Source organism: Mustela nigripes, chromosome 16 (assembly GCF_022355385.1).
Source record: "Mustela nigripes isolate SB6536 chromosome 16, MUSNIG.SB6536, whole genome shotgun sequence".
In the NCBI taxonomy this organism is placed as follows: domain Eukaryota; kingdom Metazoa; phylum Chordata; class Mammalia; order Carnivora; family Mustelidae; genus Mustela; species Mustela nigripes.
In genome coordinates, this window is record NC_081572.1 from 37,283,834 (window position 1) to 37,302,998 (window position 19,165).

The 19,165-nt window shown below is 51.9% G+C and overlaps 2 protein-coding genes across 4 annotated transcripts; one reads left to right on the top strand and one right to left on the bottom strand.

The window, feature by feature from the left end:
• The first annotated feature begins 1,760 nt into the window (after positions 1–1,760).
• On the top strand, positions 1,761–10,140 carry NLE1 (notchless homolog 1). 3 transcript variants are annotated; one of them, XM_059379192.1, is made up of 13 exons: positions 1,761–1,834; positions 1,956–2,099; positions 3,071–3,288; positions 3,869–3,948; positions 4,741–4,817; positions 4,988–5,085; positions 5,396–5,588; positions 6,048–6,183; positions 6,331–6,377; positions 7,426–7,628; positions 8,873–9,032; positions 9,146–9,216; positions 9,831–10,140. In XM_059379192.1, exons 1-13 carry the CDS (start codon positions 1,817–1,819, stop codon positions 9,841–9,843), a joined length of 1,458 nt encoding a protein of 485 aa, XP_059235175.1. In that variant the 5' UTR covers positions 1,761–1,816; the 3' UTR covers positions 9,844–10,140. The 3 variants fall into 3 exon arrangements, 2 of the variants coding, with proteins under 2 accessions (XP_059235175.1, XP_059235174.1); XM_059379191.1 differs by having other exon boundaries at positions 1,803–1,840; XR_009400248.1 differs by lacking the exon at positions 9,831–10,140 and having other exon boundaries at positions 1,813–1,840; positions 7,426–7,545.
• Positions 10,141–11,734: 1,594 nt separating this feature from the next.
• FNDC8 (fibronectin type III domain containing 8) lies at positions 11,735–18,357 on the bottom strand. The gene is made up of 4 exons (XM_059378784.1): positions 18,149–18,357; positions 14,553–14,922; positions 12,456–12,692; positions 11,735–11,887 (listed from the first exon to the last, which is right to left on the bottom strand). Exons 1-4 carry the CDS (start codon positions 18,355–18,357, stop codon positions 11,735–11,737), a joined length of 969 nt encoding a protein of 322 aa, XP_059234767.1.
• Positions 18,358–19,165: the final 808 nt, after the last annotated feature.

Sequence of the window (19,165 nt, forward strand, 5' to 3'; positions counted from 1 at the left end):
AATGAATGCATGCATATTTCAGGCAAGACCTGAAGATTGAGGAATTGTTCCTGTCTTTGCTCAGGCTGCTGTAAGAAAATACCACAGGCAGAATGGCTTGAATAAATGAAATTTTTTTGAAAAATAAGTGTATTTTTTTCCATAGTTCTGGAGTCCAGAAGTTTAAGATAAGGCTCCATCAACATTGGTTTCTGGTTTTGTGGCTTCTCTTCCTAGCTTGTAGATGGCCTCTTCTGTGTGTGAGGAGGGGGCGTGGGGAAAGCTGGGAAGTGTGCAGAGAGAGAAAGAGACAGAGAGGGAGTAATATTTGGTATCTCTTCCTCCTTTTATAGGGACACCAATCCTATCAGAGTAGGGTCCCACCCTTATGATCTCATTTAGTCCTTAATATCCGCATATAGGGTCCATCTCCATGTACAGTGACCCTGAGGGGTTAGGGCTTCAATTTCTGAATTTGGGATGAGGGAGTGATACAACTCAATCTGTCAGAGTTCCAGACAGAGAAATCTGCAAGTACAAAGGCACTAATGCAAGAAGGGTCAAGACTTGGAAGAACTAAGAAAAAGCCAAAAGAATTTGATCTTAAAGAGACAGCAGTGGCCGGAGAGGTAAATAAAGCTGAGTGGACCAACAGAAGAAGTTTGACCTTTATTCTGTTTGTAATGGGAACCACTGTAGGGTTTTAGGGTGGGGAGTGACAGTCCACATCGTTCGTCTGAAAAACGTCACTCTGGTTGCAATGTAGAGGAGTGGCAAGAGTGGAAGAGGCAAGAGTGGAAACAGGGAGGCAATTTAAGAGGCTATTGTACGGGGCGCCTGGGTGGCTCAGTGGGTTGAGCCGCTGCCTTCGGCTCGGGTCATGATCTCAGGGTCCTGGAATCGAGTCCCGCATCGGGCCCTCTGCTCAGCGGAGAGCCTGCTTCCTCCTCTCTCTCTCTCTGCCTGCCTCTCTGCCTACTTGTGATTTCTCTCTGTCAAATAAATAAATAAAATCTTTAAAAAAAAAAAAAAAAAAAGAGGCTATTGTAGGCAACGATGCTGACTCAGCCCGGAGTGTGAGAGAGGAGATGGGGAGAACAGATTCAGAGCAGGTTAAGGAGGCCAGATTGACAGAGCTGGAGACTGCTGGGATGTGGGGAGAGCTCCAAGGAAGATCCAGGTTTCTGTTAAGAGCCCTCATGTTAGCGGGTTTCTGCCTCAGCTCATCTGTAGGGTTGAGACAGAAGGGTTTTTGTGAGGGTTAACTGTGTTATACGTGTAAAGCACTGAGAACAATGCCTGACACGTTGCTATCATTCCCATCATTGTTGCTACTGCTTTCGAGTGTTGAAAAATGTAGACACTTTTTGCTTTTGTACTCAAGAATTACTAATTGATTTGATCCATTTGAAAAATAATGATGATTTCTGCCTTCCAGCCAACAGGCTCTGTCTGGTTTTGTAAGCCGTCCCTGCAAGGTTGCTGCTGCCAAGAGCCAAGCCAATTCAGTCTTCTGCCATTTCCTGTCTCTGAGTTTGGGGAAAATCAATTAATTTCCCCATCTGTGGAGTGGGGCAAGAATCCCTGTTCTACAGAGACAAAAGGCCGTTTGTATCCTGCATGGCACTGGGAGCGACTGAATGGGGCGACTACCACCTGTCCAAGGGGAGGTTGCGGAGCCGGGTACCAGACGCATCCACCGCCACGCCGGGCAAGGCACGGCGTGCACTTCCCCTCCGCCACACCAGAGGGCGATGTCGCGGGCTGCCGCGCCGCCCGACCCCAGGGGCGGCGCTCCGTCCCGCCGGAGTGTTTCTCCTCCACGTGGGGACGCGGGATGGCGGCCGCTGCGGCGGTGGGTGTGCGTGAGTGCGGGCGGGGGCGCTCAGGTCCAGGGTCCCCAAGGCCGGAGGGAGGCGGCAGTGGGGGCTTTCCGGTCGGGCGGTGTGGCTGACCCCCCGCACTTGTGGGCGCAGGACGAGGCGGCGGCGGGCGACGTGCAGCGGCTGCTGGTGCAGTTCCAGGATGAAGGCGGGCAGGTGCTGGGCTCCCCGTTCGACGTGCCGGTGGACATCACCCCGGACAAGCTGCAGCTCGTGTGCAACGCGCTGCTGGCCCAGGTGAGCGGCGGCCGGGGCGGCCCCTCATTCCTCCGCTGGGCGGGCCGCCCTGCCCGAGTCCCGCCCGCAAGGGATCGGGAGACCCAAGGACCGGGGTTCGGGGGTCCCACTGCTGAACGACAGTGGGTGAACCACCCTGGCGCCTCGTCCGCGGCAGGGCCGCCTACTTCGGGGGAGGATCAGGAGATCTAATCTAATTAGTGTGACAGCGCTTTGCGCGCGGTCCAGCAGGGTCCATCTGGGGAGAGAGATCGCATTTTGAACGCATTGGGTGCATCGTCTGATTCCACTCCGTAGCTCCTCGTTAATATCCCCCATTTTACAGGGTGGCCGGGAGGCATTCAGTGATCTGTACGGTGCCACGCAGTAGGTGGTGGATTTGGAAATGGAACCCAAATGTCAGATTCACAACCCTTGCTCTTCTAAGCCAGAGTTTATCAAAATGCTGCCCTCCGGTGGGTCTAGGGGCTTAAAAAACACAGTAACGGACCCCACCCCGGATTTACTACACCGGGACTCTGGGGGTAAAACGCAGTCTGCATTTTCAACCAGTTTTTTTGGATGCTTCTTAACACATTGTAGGGCATAGTGTGGTGATTTAGAAAACGCTGTGTAATCCTGTATATTAACGCTAATTAAGGACTTTCTTTCTGAAGCACTTGAATTAGTCATTAGCAGTAGGACATTGGACTAATTACCTGTAGCTGCTCTGAGCCTCAGTTTTCTCATCTGTCAGGTGGGAATATTGATGCCTACCTCTCCTGGTTATTATAAGATAAAGATAAAGAATTTTAAAGTACTATGTAATTGTCCTGCATTTAGTCTTTGAGGATTAAAAAGGCCTTGCTCAGTGGGCATGGTGGGGGGTATCCCAAACAGAAAATAGTAAAGCTTCACCAGCCCACAGCTCCGTGGGGAGAGCTTCTGCCTATCCTTTGATGGAGGAGTTGCCCTTTGTTATTGCCCTCCAGGAAGATCCCCTGCCACTGGCTTTCTATGTCCACGATGCTGAGATCATCTCGTCACTGGGGAAGACGCTGGAGTCACAGGCAGTGGAGACAGAGAAGGTCCTTGACATCATCTACCAGCCACAGGCCATCTTCAGGGTCCGTGCTGTGACCCGTTGCACCAGCTCTTTGGAAGGTCACAGCGAGGCGGTCATTTCTGTGGCCTTCAGCCCCACAGGAAAGTAAGGACAGCTGCAGAATCATGAAGTGTGGGAGGGCAGCCTCAGGTTGGGGTGGGGAGGGTAGCCCCAAGTTAAAATCAATAGGCTGCCTATCAAAGACCTGAGCTCTGGGTACAAATTGCAAGTAAGGGACATTCCCGGTGGTGTTTGGTCTTAAAGGACACCCACCTTGGAAGAGATCCTTCCTGGACTTGATCTCAGGAGAGCTGAGTTGCAAACTCCCTAGCTGTGGGACCCAGACAAGCCACTTTCTAACTTAATTCATCATCTGTGAAACTGAGTTTCTTTGTTTTTTGCAATTGTACGAGGATAATGAGAAGCTTCAAACCTGGTTATAGCAATGGCCGTTCCTTTTAGAAAGGAAAAGGAGAGAAATGGCCGCCTGGGGTCTTCTCCAAGATGGTATCAGTGTTACATTTCTCCTTCTTGGGGGAGAGAGAAAAGTCCAGCCCCAGATTCTGTGCCCAGAAGACAGTTGACTAGGGAGCAGAAACTCACATACTCACAAACTCAGTGTTCTGGTGTAGGCCCTACCCTTTGTCCCCACTGCAGAGATGAGGTGGCCTCTCTTCTTCCCCAGGTACCTGGCCAGTGGCTCCGGAGACACCACTGTGCGCTTCTGGGATCTCAGCACCGAGACACCGCATTTCACATGCCAGGGTCAGTACGCAATTAGCTATGTAGGGAGTCTTAACTCACGGGCGGGTGTGGTTAGCCCTTTAGTTCCTAAGGAGGCCCGGAACTGATTCAGCCCCTTCATAGCCGGCTAGCAGCTGCCCGTTTCTAGGTAGAGACCGCCCCTTCGAGCCTGACCAGCCACAAACAAGCAGAGACTGGACCGGAGAATCAGTGTGGGGTTGTGGGTTGTGCTGACAGCTAGTAGCAAGGAGAACCTGGCTTCATCCAACCTCTACCACAGTGGTTCTCAGACTTGACTGTGCATCAGAGTCAGCTGGGAGGCTTGTTAACATGCGATTGCTGGGCCCCAGCCCCAGAGTCTTGGTCTGTTTAGTTCTGAGATGCGGCCTGAGAATCTGCATGTCATGGCCCCAGCTGGCGCTGATGCTTCCGGTCACCACACGCTAGTTGGGTGACCTTGTGTGCGTAGGTCGTGCCTCCCAAGCTTCACTCTTGTCATCTGAAAAATTGGGGATCGTTCTTGCTGCATACCTTAGAGCTGTCACGAGAATTATAGAGGAGGACATGTGTGCAAATGCCTTATAGCATCTCTCGTGTAAGGAACTAATAGAAAGTGGAAATGCTCTTTCTGCAGCGGATGCATGGCTTTAGCACTTGGAGTGGGTTCTCCCTTTGCCGAAAACCCTCTCTCATCTCTCCTTTGGTTCAACTGCTCATTTATTCTGGGACTAGTTGAAGAGGGTCAGGCACTGCTAAGCACAGGGAATAGAGACAGATTTGCTCCCTCCTTTCTCCCTCCCCCTGCTTTCCTAGGACACAGACACTGGGTGCTTAGCATATCCTGGTCCCCAGACGGCAAGAAGCTGGCCTCAGGCTGCAAGAATGGCCAGGTAGGTGGTGGTCAGGGTAACTGGGCAGGGACTCTGGGCTCCGTTCCTAGTTGGGCCAAATCAGGTTCGGGGGTCCTCAGGGAAGGGTTGTTTGGGGGCAGTGAGTGGGGACCCCTGGTGGGCCCAGGGACATTTGGGGGAGGGCTATTCAGTAAGCTTCTGTCCTTCAGATTCTCCTGTGGGACCCAGGCACAGGGAAGCAGGTGGGCAGGCCCCTCGCCGGCCACAGCAAGTGGATCACAGGCCTGAGCTGGGAGCCCCTCCATGCGTAAGTGACACTGATGGAGTTGGGGGGGATGAGGAGCTTGGGGTTCAAAACTGTCCTCTCCCCTGCTGCAGGGGCGAGACGGCCAGCCTGACGGACAGTAATGGCATGGGGGATGGTGGGGCAGGTGTTCTAAGCCTGTGTTGCTGCTTGAGAGGACCTGCTCGTTGTGGGTCTGAGAGCTGCCTTGTAATGCAGCTTAATCATGGGTCAGGAAGCGGTCGCGTCATTGTCCTTGGCTTTCGAGCTAAGCGTGGGGAGGTGCTGTGGGCATTGCCAGGTCAGAAGTGAGGTCGCATCTCCTGCTCTCCAGGAACCCAGAGTGCCGCTACGTGGCCAGCAGCTCTAAGGATGGCAGCGTGCGGGTCTGGGATACGACTGTGGGCCGCTGTGAGCGCATCCTTACCGGGCACACGCAGTCAGTCACCTGTCTCCGGTGGGGAGGGGACGGCCTTCTCTACTCTGCCTCCCAGGACCGCACCATCAAAGTCTGGAGGGCTCATGATGTAAGAGCCGGCGTGGGGGTGGGAGGGTCCAGAACCCTTCCTGGAGAAATCTCAGGCCACAGGGTGCCAGGGCTGGAAGGCACGTTGGCCATTGGGTCCTGTGGTTGGCGCTCATGAGAGTGGAGGTTCCAGTGTTCGTTAGCGCGGCCCAGATGTTCCCACTGCAGGAAGCCTGTCAGGAACCTGCAGTATCCCGGTATCCCAGTGCCCATGTATTCTTACATCCTTCACTTCCTTCCCATGAAACATACTTGCAGAAACCGTGATCTGGCCCAGTACGTTCATTTTAGACATGAGGAGAGACTTGAGTCCAGAGGGGTGACTTGATCAGGATCACAGTGAATGAGGATCCTGATTCTGAGTCCCGCATCACTGTCTCTGGGGCTAACCTGGGGGTACTGGTTCCCTAGGGTGGAGAGTGGGGTGGGAGCGTGTCTGATCTGACTCCCTCTGCCCTAGGGTGTGCTGTGCCGAACTCTGCAAGGCCACGGCCACTGGGTGAATACCATGGCGCTCAGCACTGACTACGCCCTGCGCACAGGAGCCTTTGAGCCAGCTGAGGCCTCAGTGAATGCCCAAGACCTCCAGGGGTCCTGTGAGTGGGCGGGGAGGGCTGCCTGGGAAGGAGCTGCTTCTCTGGCTCAGGGTGCAGGATTCAGACCTGGGCTGGAGTGTTTGCCATTGGCATGGGATTTTCTAATCGGCCTTCTCATCTCCTCTCCCCTCCGGTACCTGGCCACAGTGCAGGAGTTGAAGGACAGGGCTCAGAGGCGATACGACCTTGTGCGGGTGAGTGTTTGCTGGCCATCAGCATGCCTAGCTCTGTCCTCATCCTCCACGGGTCCCTTCAACGGTGCAGACACTCAGGCCCCTCCCCCCTTTGCTTTTCCAGAAAGTTTGTGATGATCCTAGTTTACACTCCTAAAATCCTAATACATAGAGATCATTTTAATCATTTTGTTTCATTTATTTGCTTATCTATTTATTACATTTTCTTTTTTTTTTTTTTTTCCAAAATCTATTTATTTGAGAGAGGGAGCACTAGCACAAGCGGGGGTGGGAGGGGTGGAGAGGGAGAGAGAGAATCTCAAGCAGTCTTCCTGCTGATCATGGAGCCTGATACAGGGCTCGGTCCCACGACCCCGAGGTCATGACCTGAGCTAAAACCAAGAGTTGGGCACTCAACCAACTGAGCCACCCAAGCACCTCTCTTTTATTTTATTCAAAGTAACACATTTTATGTGCTCTAGGGAGCAAAGAACACAAAAAGGTAGATAGTGAAAAAGTCTCCCATCTCCCATGTGTGGCCCTTCCGTTTCTTCTAGATGCATTCTGTTTCCTTCCAGAGACTTCATACATATACACGCATACAAATCCACATTTAATATCCCTTTTTTGAGAGAGAGAGTGGGAGTGGCAGGGTTTGCAAAGAAGAGAGAGAATCTTAAGCAGGCTCCATGCCCAGCATGGAGCCCGTGTCGGGGCTCGATTCCGTGATCCTGAGATCATGACCTGAACCGAAATCAAGAGTGGGACGCTTAACCAACGGAGCCATCCAGGCGCCCGAATCCTTCCCTTTTTTAAACACGCTATTCTGTACCTTGCTTTTTCTCATAATTATGTACAGTGATTAAAAATCATTCCATGTGCATAAAGCTTCCTTTTGCGGGGAGTGACTTGTCAGGGGCCCCAAGTGAGTCGGTAGCTGGCCAGGCCTCACTTCTCCTAATGCCAGCCTCTGTGCCAGTGTGGGGTCATCGGGGGTGTGTTTGCTGCTGAGGTGGGGCTCTCCTGTCTGAAGCCATGTCCAACACAGTGTGCTTTCTGCCTCCCCTAGGGCCAGGGCCCAGAGAGGCTGGTGTCTGGCTCAGACGACTTCACCTTGTTCCTGTGGTTCCCAGCAGAGGACAAGAAGCCCCTTGCACGGATGACGGGACACCAAGCCCTCATCAACCAGGTGCTCTTCTCCCCTGACTCCCGCATTGTCGCCAGCGCCTCCTTCGACAAGTCCATCAAACTGTGGGACGGCAGGACGGGCAAGTGAGTGGGGTGTGTAGGAAGGAAGAGGAAGGGCTCTAGTCTTCTGGAAGGAGCTTGGCTCTGCCACTTACTGGCTGTGTGGCTTTGGCAAGCATTTAGATATTCCGAGCCTCTGTTTCCTTTTTTGTTTTTTTTTTTTTTGTTTTTATTTATTTATTTATTTATTTATTTGACAGACAGAGATCACAAGCAGGCAGAGAGGCAGGCAGAGAGAGAGAGGAGGAAGCAGGCTCCCTGCTGAGCAGAGAGCCCGATGTGGGACTCGATCCCAGGACTCCGAGATCATGACCTGAGCCGAAGGCAGCGGCTTAACCCACTGAGCCACCCAGGCGCCCCTCCTTTTTTGTTATATGAAGACCCCTACCTCTCAGCTTCATTACCAGAGTTAAGTGAGATGATATATTTAGAACTGGCAGTAAATGGGCACTGAAATGCTAGCTCCTTTCGTATCAAAGGAGAGAAATGACCTTAAGACGGCCAGGTGTGCGGCAGAAGTGCAGGTTTGGGGTGTAGTCATTTCCTGGGCCACCTCCAAGTGTGGTCTGCACACCGGCAGCAGCAGCATCCAGGAGCTCCATAGTAATGCCGGACCTCGAGCCCCAGCCCGACCTTGTGAATCAGAATCTGGATTTTCACAAGGTCACTGGGTGAGTCTGCTCCCATTAAAGTCTGAGAAGCACTGGTGTAATGAGGCACCATGGTCTTGAGGTGAACTAGATCAGAGGAGAGGCAAAGGCACAGGCAAGAAGAGAAAGGGGATGAGGGAGACCCTTGCCGGGGCCAGGGCCACACGGCAGCCCTTCTTTTTCAAGATAGGAAATGGACTCAGAGAGGCCTAATCTTGTCCAAATAGACGTAGCTAATCTGTATTGGTCAGAAAGTTCCAGGTGGGCCTGGCCCACTGTTATTCCATGCCACCTGCCAGCAGGCAGCTTGCGTTAGGGGCTGTCAGACAGAGGGACTAAGCAGGTGGCTCCATTGGATTCTAAGTCCGGCAAAGTTGTGCAGGTACAGAGGCCTGGCAAGAGGCCCCCTAGAAGCAGCTCATTTGGGAAAGTTTTATAAAATCTTTATGCCCTTGGCAATGATTACCCTGGGATAGGGGCTAGGCAGTGAGATTTTGTAAACATTCCCAGGTAATTCTCAATGTGCAACTAATGTTGAGAACCACTGCCGTCGGAATAGGGGCCCCTTCAGACAGGTTCGAAGACCTAATACCCGTCTTCCCCCTTTTCCTGGCCCAGGTACCTGGCTTCCCTGCGTGGCCATGTGGCCGCTGTGTACCAGATCGCATGGTCAGCCGACAGCCGGCTCCTGGTCAGCGGCAGCAGTGACAGCACACTGAAGGTGTGGGATGTGAAGGCCCAGAAGCTGGCCACGGACCTGCCAGGCCACGCGGATGAGGTATGGCTGACCCTTATGAGCAGAAGTGGGGTAGGCGGTGGGGCTGAAGCCTGGCCCTTCTGCCCCCCACCCTCTTTACTGACCTGCCTCCCACAACCCCCACCTCGGTTTAGGTATATGCTGTTGACTGGAGTCCGGATGGCCAGAGGGTGGCAAGTGGTGGAAAGGACAAATGCCTCCGGATGTGAGTGTGTGCTTGGCTCTCCTGCCCTCAAGTTGGTCACTCTCGACACCTTTCCCTTCTGGTGAATTCCGAGGGCTCTCCAGGGGCCAAAGACAGTGTGTGGCGCCAGGTTCTCTTGGTGGTTAAGAGGGCAGGTGCGGAATTCCCGGGAATATGGGAAACTCTGACGGTGCTCTCCGGGGGGCAGGCCCAGGGGCCCTCCAGCAGGAGGCGGTAGTTCTCGCTTCCAATCCTGGCTCTGGCTTTCACTGTGCAGTCTTGGAAAGTGTGCGGTTCACCTGCCTCATGGGAGTTGCCAAGCTTCAGCAGACGGGGCGATCAAAGATAGGTGAACGGCCTTGGGAAGCTGAAGCGTGTGTACTTGGAGAGAACCGTCGTTTGCCATTAGATGACCCTCGTGGACACACGAGCAGCCAGGCCCTGGGATAAGGCCTTGGCCAGGGCAGGCAGTGGGTACCTCACCTAACTTTGGGTAGCTGGAGCAGACATGATAGTGAGGCTTTTGATGACTGAGTGAACCACAGGCTCTCCCTGTCATGGGCTCCTGGGATTATCTGGCATCCTCCCTTCCCAAGATGAGACATACCATGCTCTTCCCTCCCCTCCTCCCACAGATGGAGAAGATGAAAAATCCCAAGTTCTTGGGGACCTCTACCTGTACTTGCCTCTCCAGCTGCTTGCCGCGACACAGACCAAAGGTCAACATGGTGACTCTGCTAATGAGCATGGCCTGCTATCCTTGGAGCCGGAGAGCGGAGGTCCCGGGGGACTACCAGTGAGCTCAGCCCTTGGCCATCCCATCGCTGGTGGTGGGGGCCCGGCTATGGAGCCCTGCTGCTGCCCCTTCTCCTTTCCTAAATGTTCTTTCTATTCAGTGTCAGAGCCGAGATTCTGTGACCAAATAAATCGCTTCTATTTTGTGTACTCAAGTTGTGGTTCCTTGTCCTAGAATCCCAAGGCTCACCAGAGGACTATGCTACATCAGTTTGCCTAACCCCTCCCTCTGGGCTGCACCAAAACGCTACTAATGGGAAAGTTGCTTCTCTTCTCCTGCGCCTGCGAGGGAGAGGCCAGTTGAGGCAGGGAGACTGGCTGAAGCCGCAGGATGGTGGCCAGAGGAAAACAGCCTGCGCTGTCCGATATGGTAGATGCCAGCCACGTGCAGCTGTCTCCGTTCCCCAGAGTCCCAGGTGGCTAGGAATGCAGTCCTGCGACGCTAGCATATGGCTGCTGGACAGCAGAGATCACACCACCTTCATCACCATGGGGTGATGTGCTCTCCTCCGCCCCCTCCCACACAGCACTCTCCTCGAGGTCCCACTGTGCAGTGAGCCCTGTGCTGGGCGCTTGGGGTACAGAGCGGAAGGTGACAGCTGTCCTGGGGGTCCCAGAGCGTGCAGGGGGCAGCGCTGCAGCAGCAGTGGGTGTGGTGGGAGAGGGGACCATGATTCTTTGGCCTAGCAGGGCTTTCACGGAATGGAGGGAATCCCACTGGATGTCCTCAGACTTGACCAGAACCTTGCCTTGCAAGCATCCTGCCTCTACTTTCTCCTGTTTCGATGCTCAGGCAATCTGCTCAGGGTGAATTTCAAAATGACCTTGAACAGTCTACTCAGGGTCATGGCCATGGTGTTTCTAATCTCCCTCCCCCCACCATGCTCTCAGGTCTGGCTGTGCGTCTCAGTCTCCACCTGGCACAGAGGTCTCTGCACTGAGGCGCACAAAGGGCAAAGGGCGGGTGCTGACTGCCGAGTTCCTACCCTGCATGGGCCCTTGCTCTGCGGTGCGCTCATGGGAGCCTCGTGGTAACCCTGCCGTTGTGCTTGTAGGGTTCTCGCATCCCTGAGACAGCCTGGGGAGCTTAAATGGTTTGTCCATGCCCTCACATCCAGGAAGAACCAGGAGGAAATCAGGTTGCACCCCCAAACTGTGCACTTTGCACCCGTCCTTCCCGAGCCCAGGTCTGGTGTGGACAAGCTAGACTGCCACCACCTCTCTCCAGCATGGCCGTTTGTCCCGGTCTTTGAGTAACATCTGTTCTTGCACAGGGCAAGGGGTGGCGTTGGCAGAGCCAAACAGTAGGTGAGGATAAGAGCCCGCTGCCCGGCCACCCTTGTGTTCTGTGTCCCTTAATCCCAAGCTGGACTTCCAGTCCCAGCAGAAGCCAGGAGGGTGGATGGCAGCCAGCCCTACCGTCGGCATGAAGCAGAACTCAGGGTGCTGGGTGGCCTGCAGTGCTTTAATGAGGGATCTGGACCCAGTCCAAATCTGGGGAAGGGATGCCTAGTGGCTGTGGGCAGTGGCTGACCTGACCTGGCCTCTGACGTCTCCAGGCGAGTGGAGCTCCTGTCTAGCCTTGGCCCCAACCCAGGGGTGGAGTTTGGGGACCACCGCCACCAAGCCCCAGGCGGGCTGGTCAGCAGTTCCCTAGCATGGTGTTGGTGGTCCCATTTCACAATTCTGGTTCCTGAGCGCCCTGGGCTGAAGCTGAAGGTAAGCGCGGGGCTTCCTGGGGCCCTTAGTAGGGAAACAGGTATTCCAGATCTTCGAGCTTCCGCATGTCCTCCAGCCCAAGGGACACGGTTTTCCTCTGGGGTTCCTTGCGCTGCACGGTGATCTGGATCGGGTTGTTCTCAGGGAAGCTGTTCAAGTCAGTGGCCACGGTTGCAAACTGGAATAAAACAAAACTCAAGATTCCTTCCCAGACCTGACCCTGGCTCAGCTCTTTGTTGGGCCAAATGGGGTCTTGGTGAGCCTTACCACCTGCTCATGGATCCCTACAAGGGTGTGAACCTGTGCCTTCCCTATTATGTGAGGTTTCCAGCCCCAGGGCTGGAAGCCCCCACCCCCACGCCCCTGCCCACCTCCCTTCCTTCCCTTCTTTGTCCCCCTTTCACCTCTGCCCTATGTTTCCCTCAATGTCCTTCACTCCCTGGCCTGCTCTCAAGTCTTGGTACTGAGTTGAAGAATCCCAGAGCTAACGGTGGAAGCTAAACATTAGAGAGAGGCTGGTGAATAGATTAGTTTGCATTCCCCAGGGGGCCCCAGAGGGGCTTAGTCCTTCCACCTCCTGGAGAAAGCAGCCTGGACTTCACACTCATTCTTCCAGGCAGAAAGACAGCCAGCAGGAAGATGAGCCGTGGGGTCATCAGGGTGTCCCCAAGCCTCCCAAACCCCTGGCTCAGACATCTCTCCCCGCCTCCCCCACCCGCCCCGGGCTCTCATCTCCCAGGGCTCACTTTGTAGGGCTTGCACCACTTCCCCACCCCGGCTGTGTTGGCGGCGCGGACGGTGAGGCAGTAAGTCGTATTAGGCTTCAGCTCCATCAGCTTGACGGTGGTGCCCAAGATCTTGTTGAAGATCCACGGGCGATTCTTTGCCTTGGGTGGCTCATTGTCATGTGTCCTGGCCACCTCCTGCAACAGGACCTGGTAGAAACTGACCTGCTGCTTGCCTAGGGCATAGGTCCAGGAAATCTAGAGGAAGAGAGCCCCCCCCCAGGCTTCTCATCAGACCTGCTCCAGGCTGTCCTCCCCTCCCTCCCAACCCCCCTGAGTGCCCCACTCCCATCCCCTGCCCCTCCCAGGGCTGACGCAGGGCCGATGGAAGGTATAAGGGACCCCACGGCCCTGCAGCAGAGGTGACTCCCTGGGCACCCCCACCCCCTTCAGAGAGTATCCCCATCACATATTTCTTCTAGACTACTTGAGAGGACCCTTAAAGTTCATCTTGTCTACGTTGCTCATTGCAGATGAGGTTACAAGCTCAGAGAGGACAAGTGGCTGGCCTGGGGTCACAGAATGCCAGATCCAAAGTTCAAACGGGTAGCTCCAGAGGCCACATACTTCGGGCTACGAGAAGAGCTCAGGGAGTTTCTGTTAACACTGCAGATTCCTGGCCCTGCTGCCTCCTGTCTGGTTTCCCATTCCCAGTTTCCCCTCCATCCAGGCCAGCGGGTCTCAAACGTGGGTGTGCATCAGGATATGCTAGAGGACTCAGTGAAACAGATTGCAGGCCCCCACAGTTTCTGATTTGATAGGCCCATCCACGGGGGAGGTGGAGGGGATGAGAATTTAAACTGCTAACATGTTGCGGTGTGGTGCTGATGCTGTTGGTGGTCTGAGAACCACACTTTAAGAGACACTGCTCCTCTGGGACTTCCAGATCTATCTTCTAAAACACAGCTCATTGGGGCACCTGGGTGGCTCAGTGGGTTAAAGCCTCTGCCTTCGGCTCAGGTCATGATCGAGCCCCACATTGGGGATCGAGCCCCACATTGGGCTTTCTGTTCAGCGGGGAGCCTGCTTCCCCACCACCCCGTCTCTCTCTGCCTGCCTCTCTGCCTACTTGTGATCTCTGTCAAATGAATAAATAAAATCTTTAAAAAATAAAAATGAAAATAAAATGCAGCTCAAATTCCATCCACCGACAGATACAAAGCTTTGCAAAAGCTGTTCTCTACCACTTACAGAAAAGTCTATAGTAGCCTAACAGTGCAGGACCTCTGAAAAAATGACTCTGGACTAATTTTCCCCTCTGTTCGCTGTCCTGGCCTCTAGAACAGTGCTATTCGGCCCGGGGCCCACAGTCCATTGGCCTCATCTGGGAGTTTGTTAGTGGTGCAGATTTGCAGGCCCCCAGGCAGACCTACTGAGTCAGAATATCCAGGGATGAGCCCCAGGAACCTCATTTTTTTTTTTTTAAGATTTTACTTATTTATTTGACAGACAAGGATCACAAGTAGGCAGAGACACAGGCAGAGAGGAGGAAGCAGGCCCCCTGCCGAGCAGAGAGCCCGGTATGGGGCTCGATCCCAGGACCCTGAGATCATGACCTGAGCCCAAGGCAGAGGATTAACCCACTGAGCCACCCAGGCGCCCCCCCCCCCCAGGAACCTCATTTTTAACAAGAAGATTGGATCTGCAGGTACTGAATATCGTGAGAAGCCCCGGATTGAGACCTGAATGTTTGCTCCCACATTCTCACCCCTGTGAGGCGTTGCTTGTGTCAGCCCGTCCACGGAACACCATTCTCCCATCCCTGGACATTCACACCCTACCTCTGCGTCCCAGCTCAAATGTTACCAAAGCCACCAGGCGTATTCCTGCACCCAGAAATAATGTTTCTTTCCCTCTAAATTCCTGGTGACACTTGATCTGAGCTTTTCCTACAGCACTGTGCCCATTTGTGGCGAGCCCTGGAGGTCCTTAAAAACACAGCCTCACTCCGCAGGCAGTGAGTGGGTGTCTTCATACACCCTGTGGAGCTCAGCTCAGTGCCTAGCACATGGGGGCGGCTGTGGAGCCTGCGCCAAACGCACCTAGAGGGAAACATACCACAGCTGTGGAATCGCTGACAGTGTGTTCACAGATGAAGGGGGCCTCTGGCACGTCCATGACTATAGAGGACTCTGAGGGGGTCGAGGAGGTGTCCGTGTCCAGCTCAGGGTTGTCAAGGTCCAGCAGGCCCCCAGGGGCGATTTGAGATTTTGACTCATGGGGGCAGAGGGCCAGGTCCCTATTTTCTAACTCCTTGGCCACCGAGGAGAAGCTGAGTTTGTTCAGCTCGCCCTCCAGCATCCCTGCGAAGAAGCTGCTGTTGGGCTGGGTCACAGCCAGTTTGATGGGATTCAGCAAGGTGGATGAGATGGGGGAGATGCTGGTGTCGTCAGAGCTGCATTCAGAGTCCTCCACTGGCATCGACTTCCTGAGTGGGAGGGAGACAGGTGAGCTCGCAGGAGGCTGCCGCCACCCCGGCCCGCAAAGCTGAGAAGCTCCCCGAGGGCCCTCCTTGCACCCTGCTCACCAAAATCCCCAGCTGCTTCTGAACCACTCAGAACATTCTTAGCACTCTGTAGCAAGGCATCAACCACCCCAGGGCACTTACTGAAAAAATGCAGATTCCCGGTCCCTGCCCCACTTTGGGATGGGACTAGGGAAGCTGCTAACGTATCTTTAATAAGGTCTTCAGACAAATTCTGAGCCCTGTGTTCGGAGAACCACAATTTGAGAAATGGTGCTCAACCCTTAAGTCCTCCTTCCAAAGTGGGTGTACATATCCCCGGGGAAGTCCCAAGCCAGTCTAAGGGGAGTATGGAAAAATATCTGAAAGTATCTAAAAGAAAAATAATTAAACTTTACTTGTATTTACTTCTACTGTTTAAGAGTAATTACTAATTTATTTACTTAGGGGATGCCTGTGTGGCTCAGTCGGTTGAGCGGCTGCCTTCAGCTGGGGTCATGATCCCTGTGTCCTGGGATCGGGTCCCACATCGGGCTCCCTGCACAGTGGGGAGCCTGCTTCTCCCTCTGCCTCTCTTCCTGCCATTCTGCCTGCCTCTGTGCTCTCTCCAACAAATAAATGAAAATAAAATCTTGGGACGCCTGGGTGGCTCAGTTGGTTAAGCAGCTGCCTTTGGCTCGGGTCATGATCCCAGCATCCTGGGATCGAGTCCCGCATCGGGCTCCTTGCTTGGCGGGGAGCCTGCTTCTCCCTCTGCCTCTGTCTGCCTGTGCTCGCTCTCTCTCTCTGATAAATAAACAAAATCTTTTTAAAAAAAATAAAATCTTTAATTTATTTACTTAGATTTTCTTTCTTTTTTTTTAAGGTTTTATTTATTTGACAGAGATCACAAGTAGGCAGAGAGGCAGGCAGAGGGAGAGAAGCAGGCTCCCTGCTGAGCAGAGAGCCTGATTCAGGGCTCGATCCCAGGACCTGAGCACAAGGCAGAGGCTTAACCCACTCAGCCACCAACGCGCCCCTACTTAGGTTTTCTGACATTTAACAATATTAATATGTAGCATGTAAAATTAATAATAGTACACGTAAGATTTACAAATATGGGGGTAAACACTCAAAAAACTTTTCCTTCCATCCAAACTTTGTTAAATTATGAAATATTTTACACATATACAAGATAATCAAGAATAATATATTAGCAGATATAATATACTATACAGTATATATAACTATACAGTATAATACAATACAGTATACAGTATAATACACAGTATACAGTATACATATATACCACAGTGTACAGTATAACTATACTATGCAGTATAACAGTATAACTATATAGCATAATATATACAATATAACATACACTATACAGTATAATACACACAGTTTACAGTATATACACTATACAGTATAATAACTGTATATATAACTTATATATAACATATACTATACAGTATAATAACTATATAGCATAGAGTATAACTATACAGTATAATATAATATACAGTATAACTGTATACAGTATAATAACTATACACTATACAGTATACTACACAGTATACACTATACAATATAGTATAATATACTATACAGTATAATAACTATAATTAATAATACTATAATATATATATATATAATATAATTATAATAATAATACCTCTTGGTCTCGAGGTTGTGGGCTCAAGCCCCATGCTGGGTGCAGAGATTACTTAAAAATAAAATTTAAAAAAATAAATAAATAAAAATTTGGGGTGCCTGGGTGGCTCAATTGGTTAAGCGTCTGCCTTTGACTCAGGTCATGATCCCAGGGTCCTGGGATCAAGTCCCACAGTGGGCTCCCTGCTCAGCAGGGAGCCTGCTTCTCCCTCTCCCTCTACCTGCCACCCCGCCTGCTTGTGCTTGCTCTCTCTCTTGTCAAACAAATAAATGAAATCTTCAAAAACTAATAACACCTTATTGTGTATTTGAAACTTGCTAAAAGAGCGGATCTTAAAAGTTTGTATCACAAGAGGCAAATCTGTCACCATGAGTGGTGACAGATGGAAATGGAACTTATTGGGGCAATCACTTCACCACACACACACACACGCACACATCAAATCATGTTATACACCTTCCAAGGATACAACGTTATGTGCCAACTGCATCTCAATAAAACTGGAAAAAATGAATATATGATAAAATGAGAAAATAAAGAATGAGATATTAAGCTTCCACTTAGCAACCATCCAATTTCAGAAGTAGACCTCACCAGCATAGCTAAAGCCCGCAGGACACTTCTGTCCCACACATGACCACTCCACAGTAACCAGTACAGCACATTTCAGGTTTTGTGTTTATTATTATACATGTGTCTCCATAGGTTTGTGAGCGATGTCTGCTATCCTTCAGCAACATCGACTTATTTTGCGTATTTTAAAACTTCATATAAACAAATGATATCACACATTGACCAGCAGCTTGCTTTTTTTTTACCCCATTGATCTTTAAAATTTTATTTATTTATTTATTTATTTTAAAAAAGATTTTATTTATTTATTTGACAGACAGAGATCACAAGTAGGCAGAGAGGCAGGCAGGGGAAGGGGGAGCAGGTTCCCTGCTGAGCAGAGAGCCTGATGCGGGGCTCGATCCCAGGACCCTGGGATCATGACCTGAGCCGAAGGCAGAGGCTTTAACCCACTGAGCCACCCAGGCTCCCCAAATTTTTATTTATTTTTTTAAAAAGATTTTATTTTTAAGTAATCTCTGCACCCAGCATGGGGCTTGAGCCCACAACCCGGAGACCAAGAGGCCCGCACTCCACCAACTGAACCAGCTAGGCACTCCAACATTGTTTGTACTGACACATGTAGCTTTGGTTCAGTCATTGTAACTGCTGTACATTTTTCATTACATGGATATTTGTATTTTTACCAATTCTTGGCTATTACAATGAAAAACCTTGTATGTGTTTTCTTTTTTTATTTATTTACTGATAAAGTACGGAATCCAAAAATTTTGGCTTTCAGATCTTTTTTTTACCTTGACCCAAAGTAAATACATATTACCTACTATACTGAACGTGCACATAAAACTAAACCACGGGGCACGTGGGTGGCTCAGTCTGTTAAGTGGCCAACTCAAGCCCTTCTCCCCACCTCTACCCTCTGGCCTTAGAAAGGAGGATAGGACCAGACTTTTGTCTTACGATAGACTGATGGTATCTTCCTGCAAGAAGTTAACCAAACTGCCCCTTGCGGAAAGTGGGAGGCCTTTGGTAGTGACGGTCCTGTTCATAGACTTGGGGTTTGGAAAGGGCTTCGACAGTTGATCAAGTGCATTCAGAACGTTGAGGGTTTCCTTCTTCAGCATGGCTTCTTCCCCATCTCCCACTCTACATAGTGTCTCTGATGCCATCTTGTTGGTTTGGGACCACAGCCGTCACTACACAGCTGACAGGAAGCAGAGAGAAACCCGGGGCAGTGGACCCACCCTTAGTTAGCGTGGGATGGGGGTGCAATGAGCTGACTTCATAATCATCACGGAGTGTAACAATTAGGGGCCTGCCTCCCCCTTGGTCTGAAGCTGCTGCTGCCTAGAGCCAATGGCAGGAGTGGGGTATAAGGCACAGACTACAGCAACCCTTGGGCCCCTTCCAGTTCTGATGCTCTGTGGTTAACAGCAGCCCTGCCTCTCTCTGAAGATCTCAAAATGATTACCACCCGTCCCCCTGGGAGCTGCTGGGGAAGGAGGAGCAGGGTGGTGAGAGAAGGCTCCTGGGTGTGGTGGGAGGCGGCAGGGGCCCTGGGAGACAAGCGGGACTGAAATGGGTCTCTGGGAGTGGAGGACTTTGTCCCTAGGATGTTGAGGCTCTATATCCTGAAATCCTAGGCAGCAAACCCCCACTGTGTCCTAGGCAAAGGGAAAGTCCAGATGGCTCATGGGGTTCACAGGTCACATACAGAACTCAAAATGTGCCACATCCTCACCCCAAGTGTTTTCATGTGTTGAGTGACAACGGTGGGTGCCGCAGAGAAACCCAAATATGGGGCAGACATTTTTGTGTGTGCAAGAAAACCACCGTACTGTAAGAAAACCTACATACAACTTCGGGGGCATTCAGATGTGGATTTGCCCACTCTAAGTCCAGCTCTGCACCGACAGGTTGTGTAAGCTCTGGCAAGTGACGTCACCTGGCAGAGCCTCAGTTTCCGCCTCTGTGAAA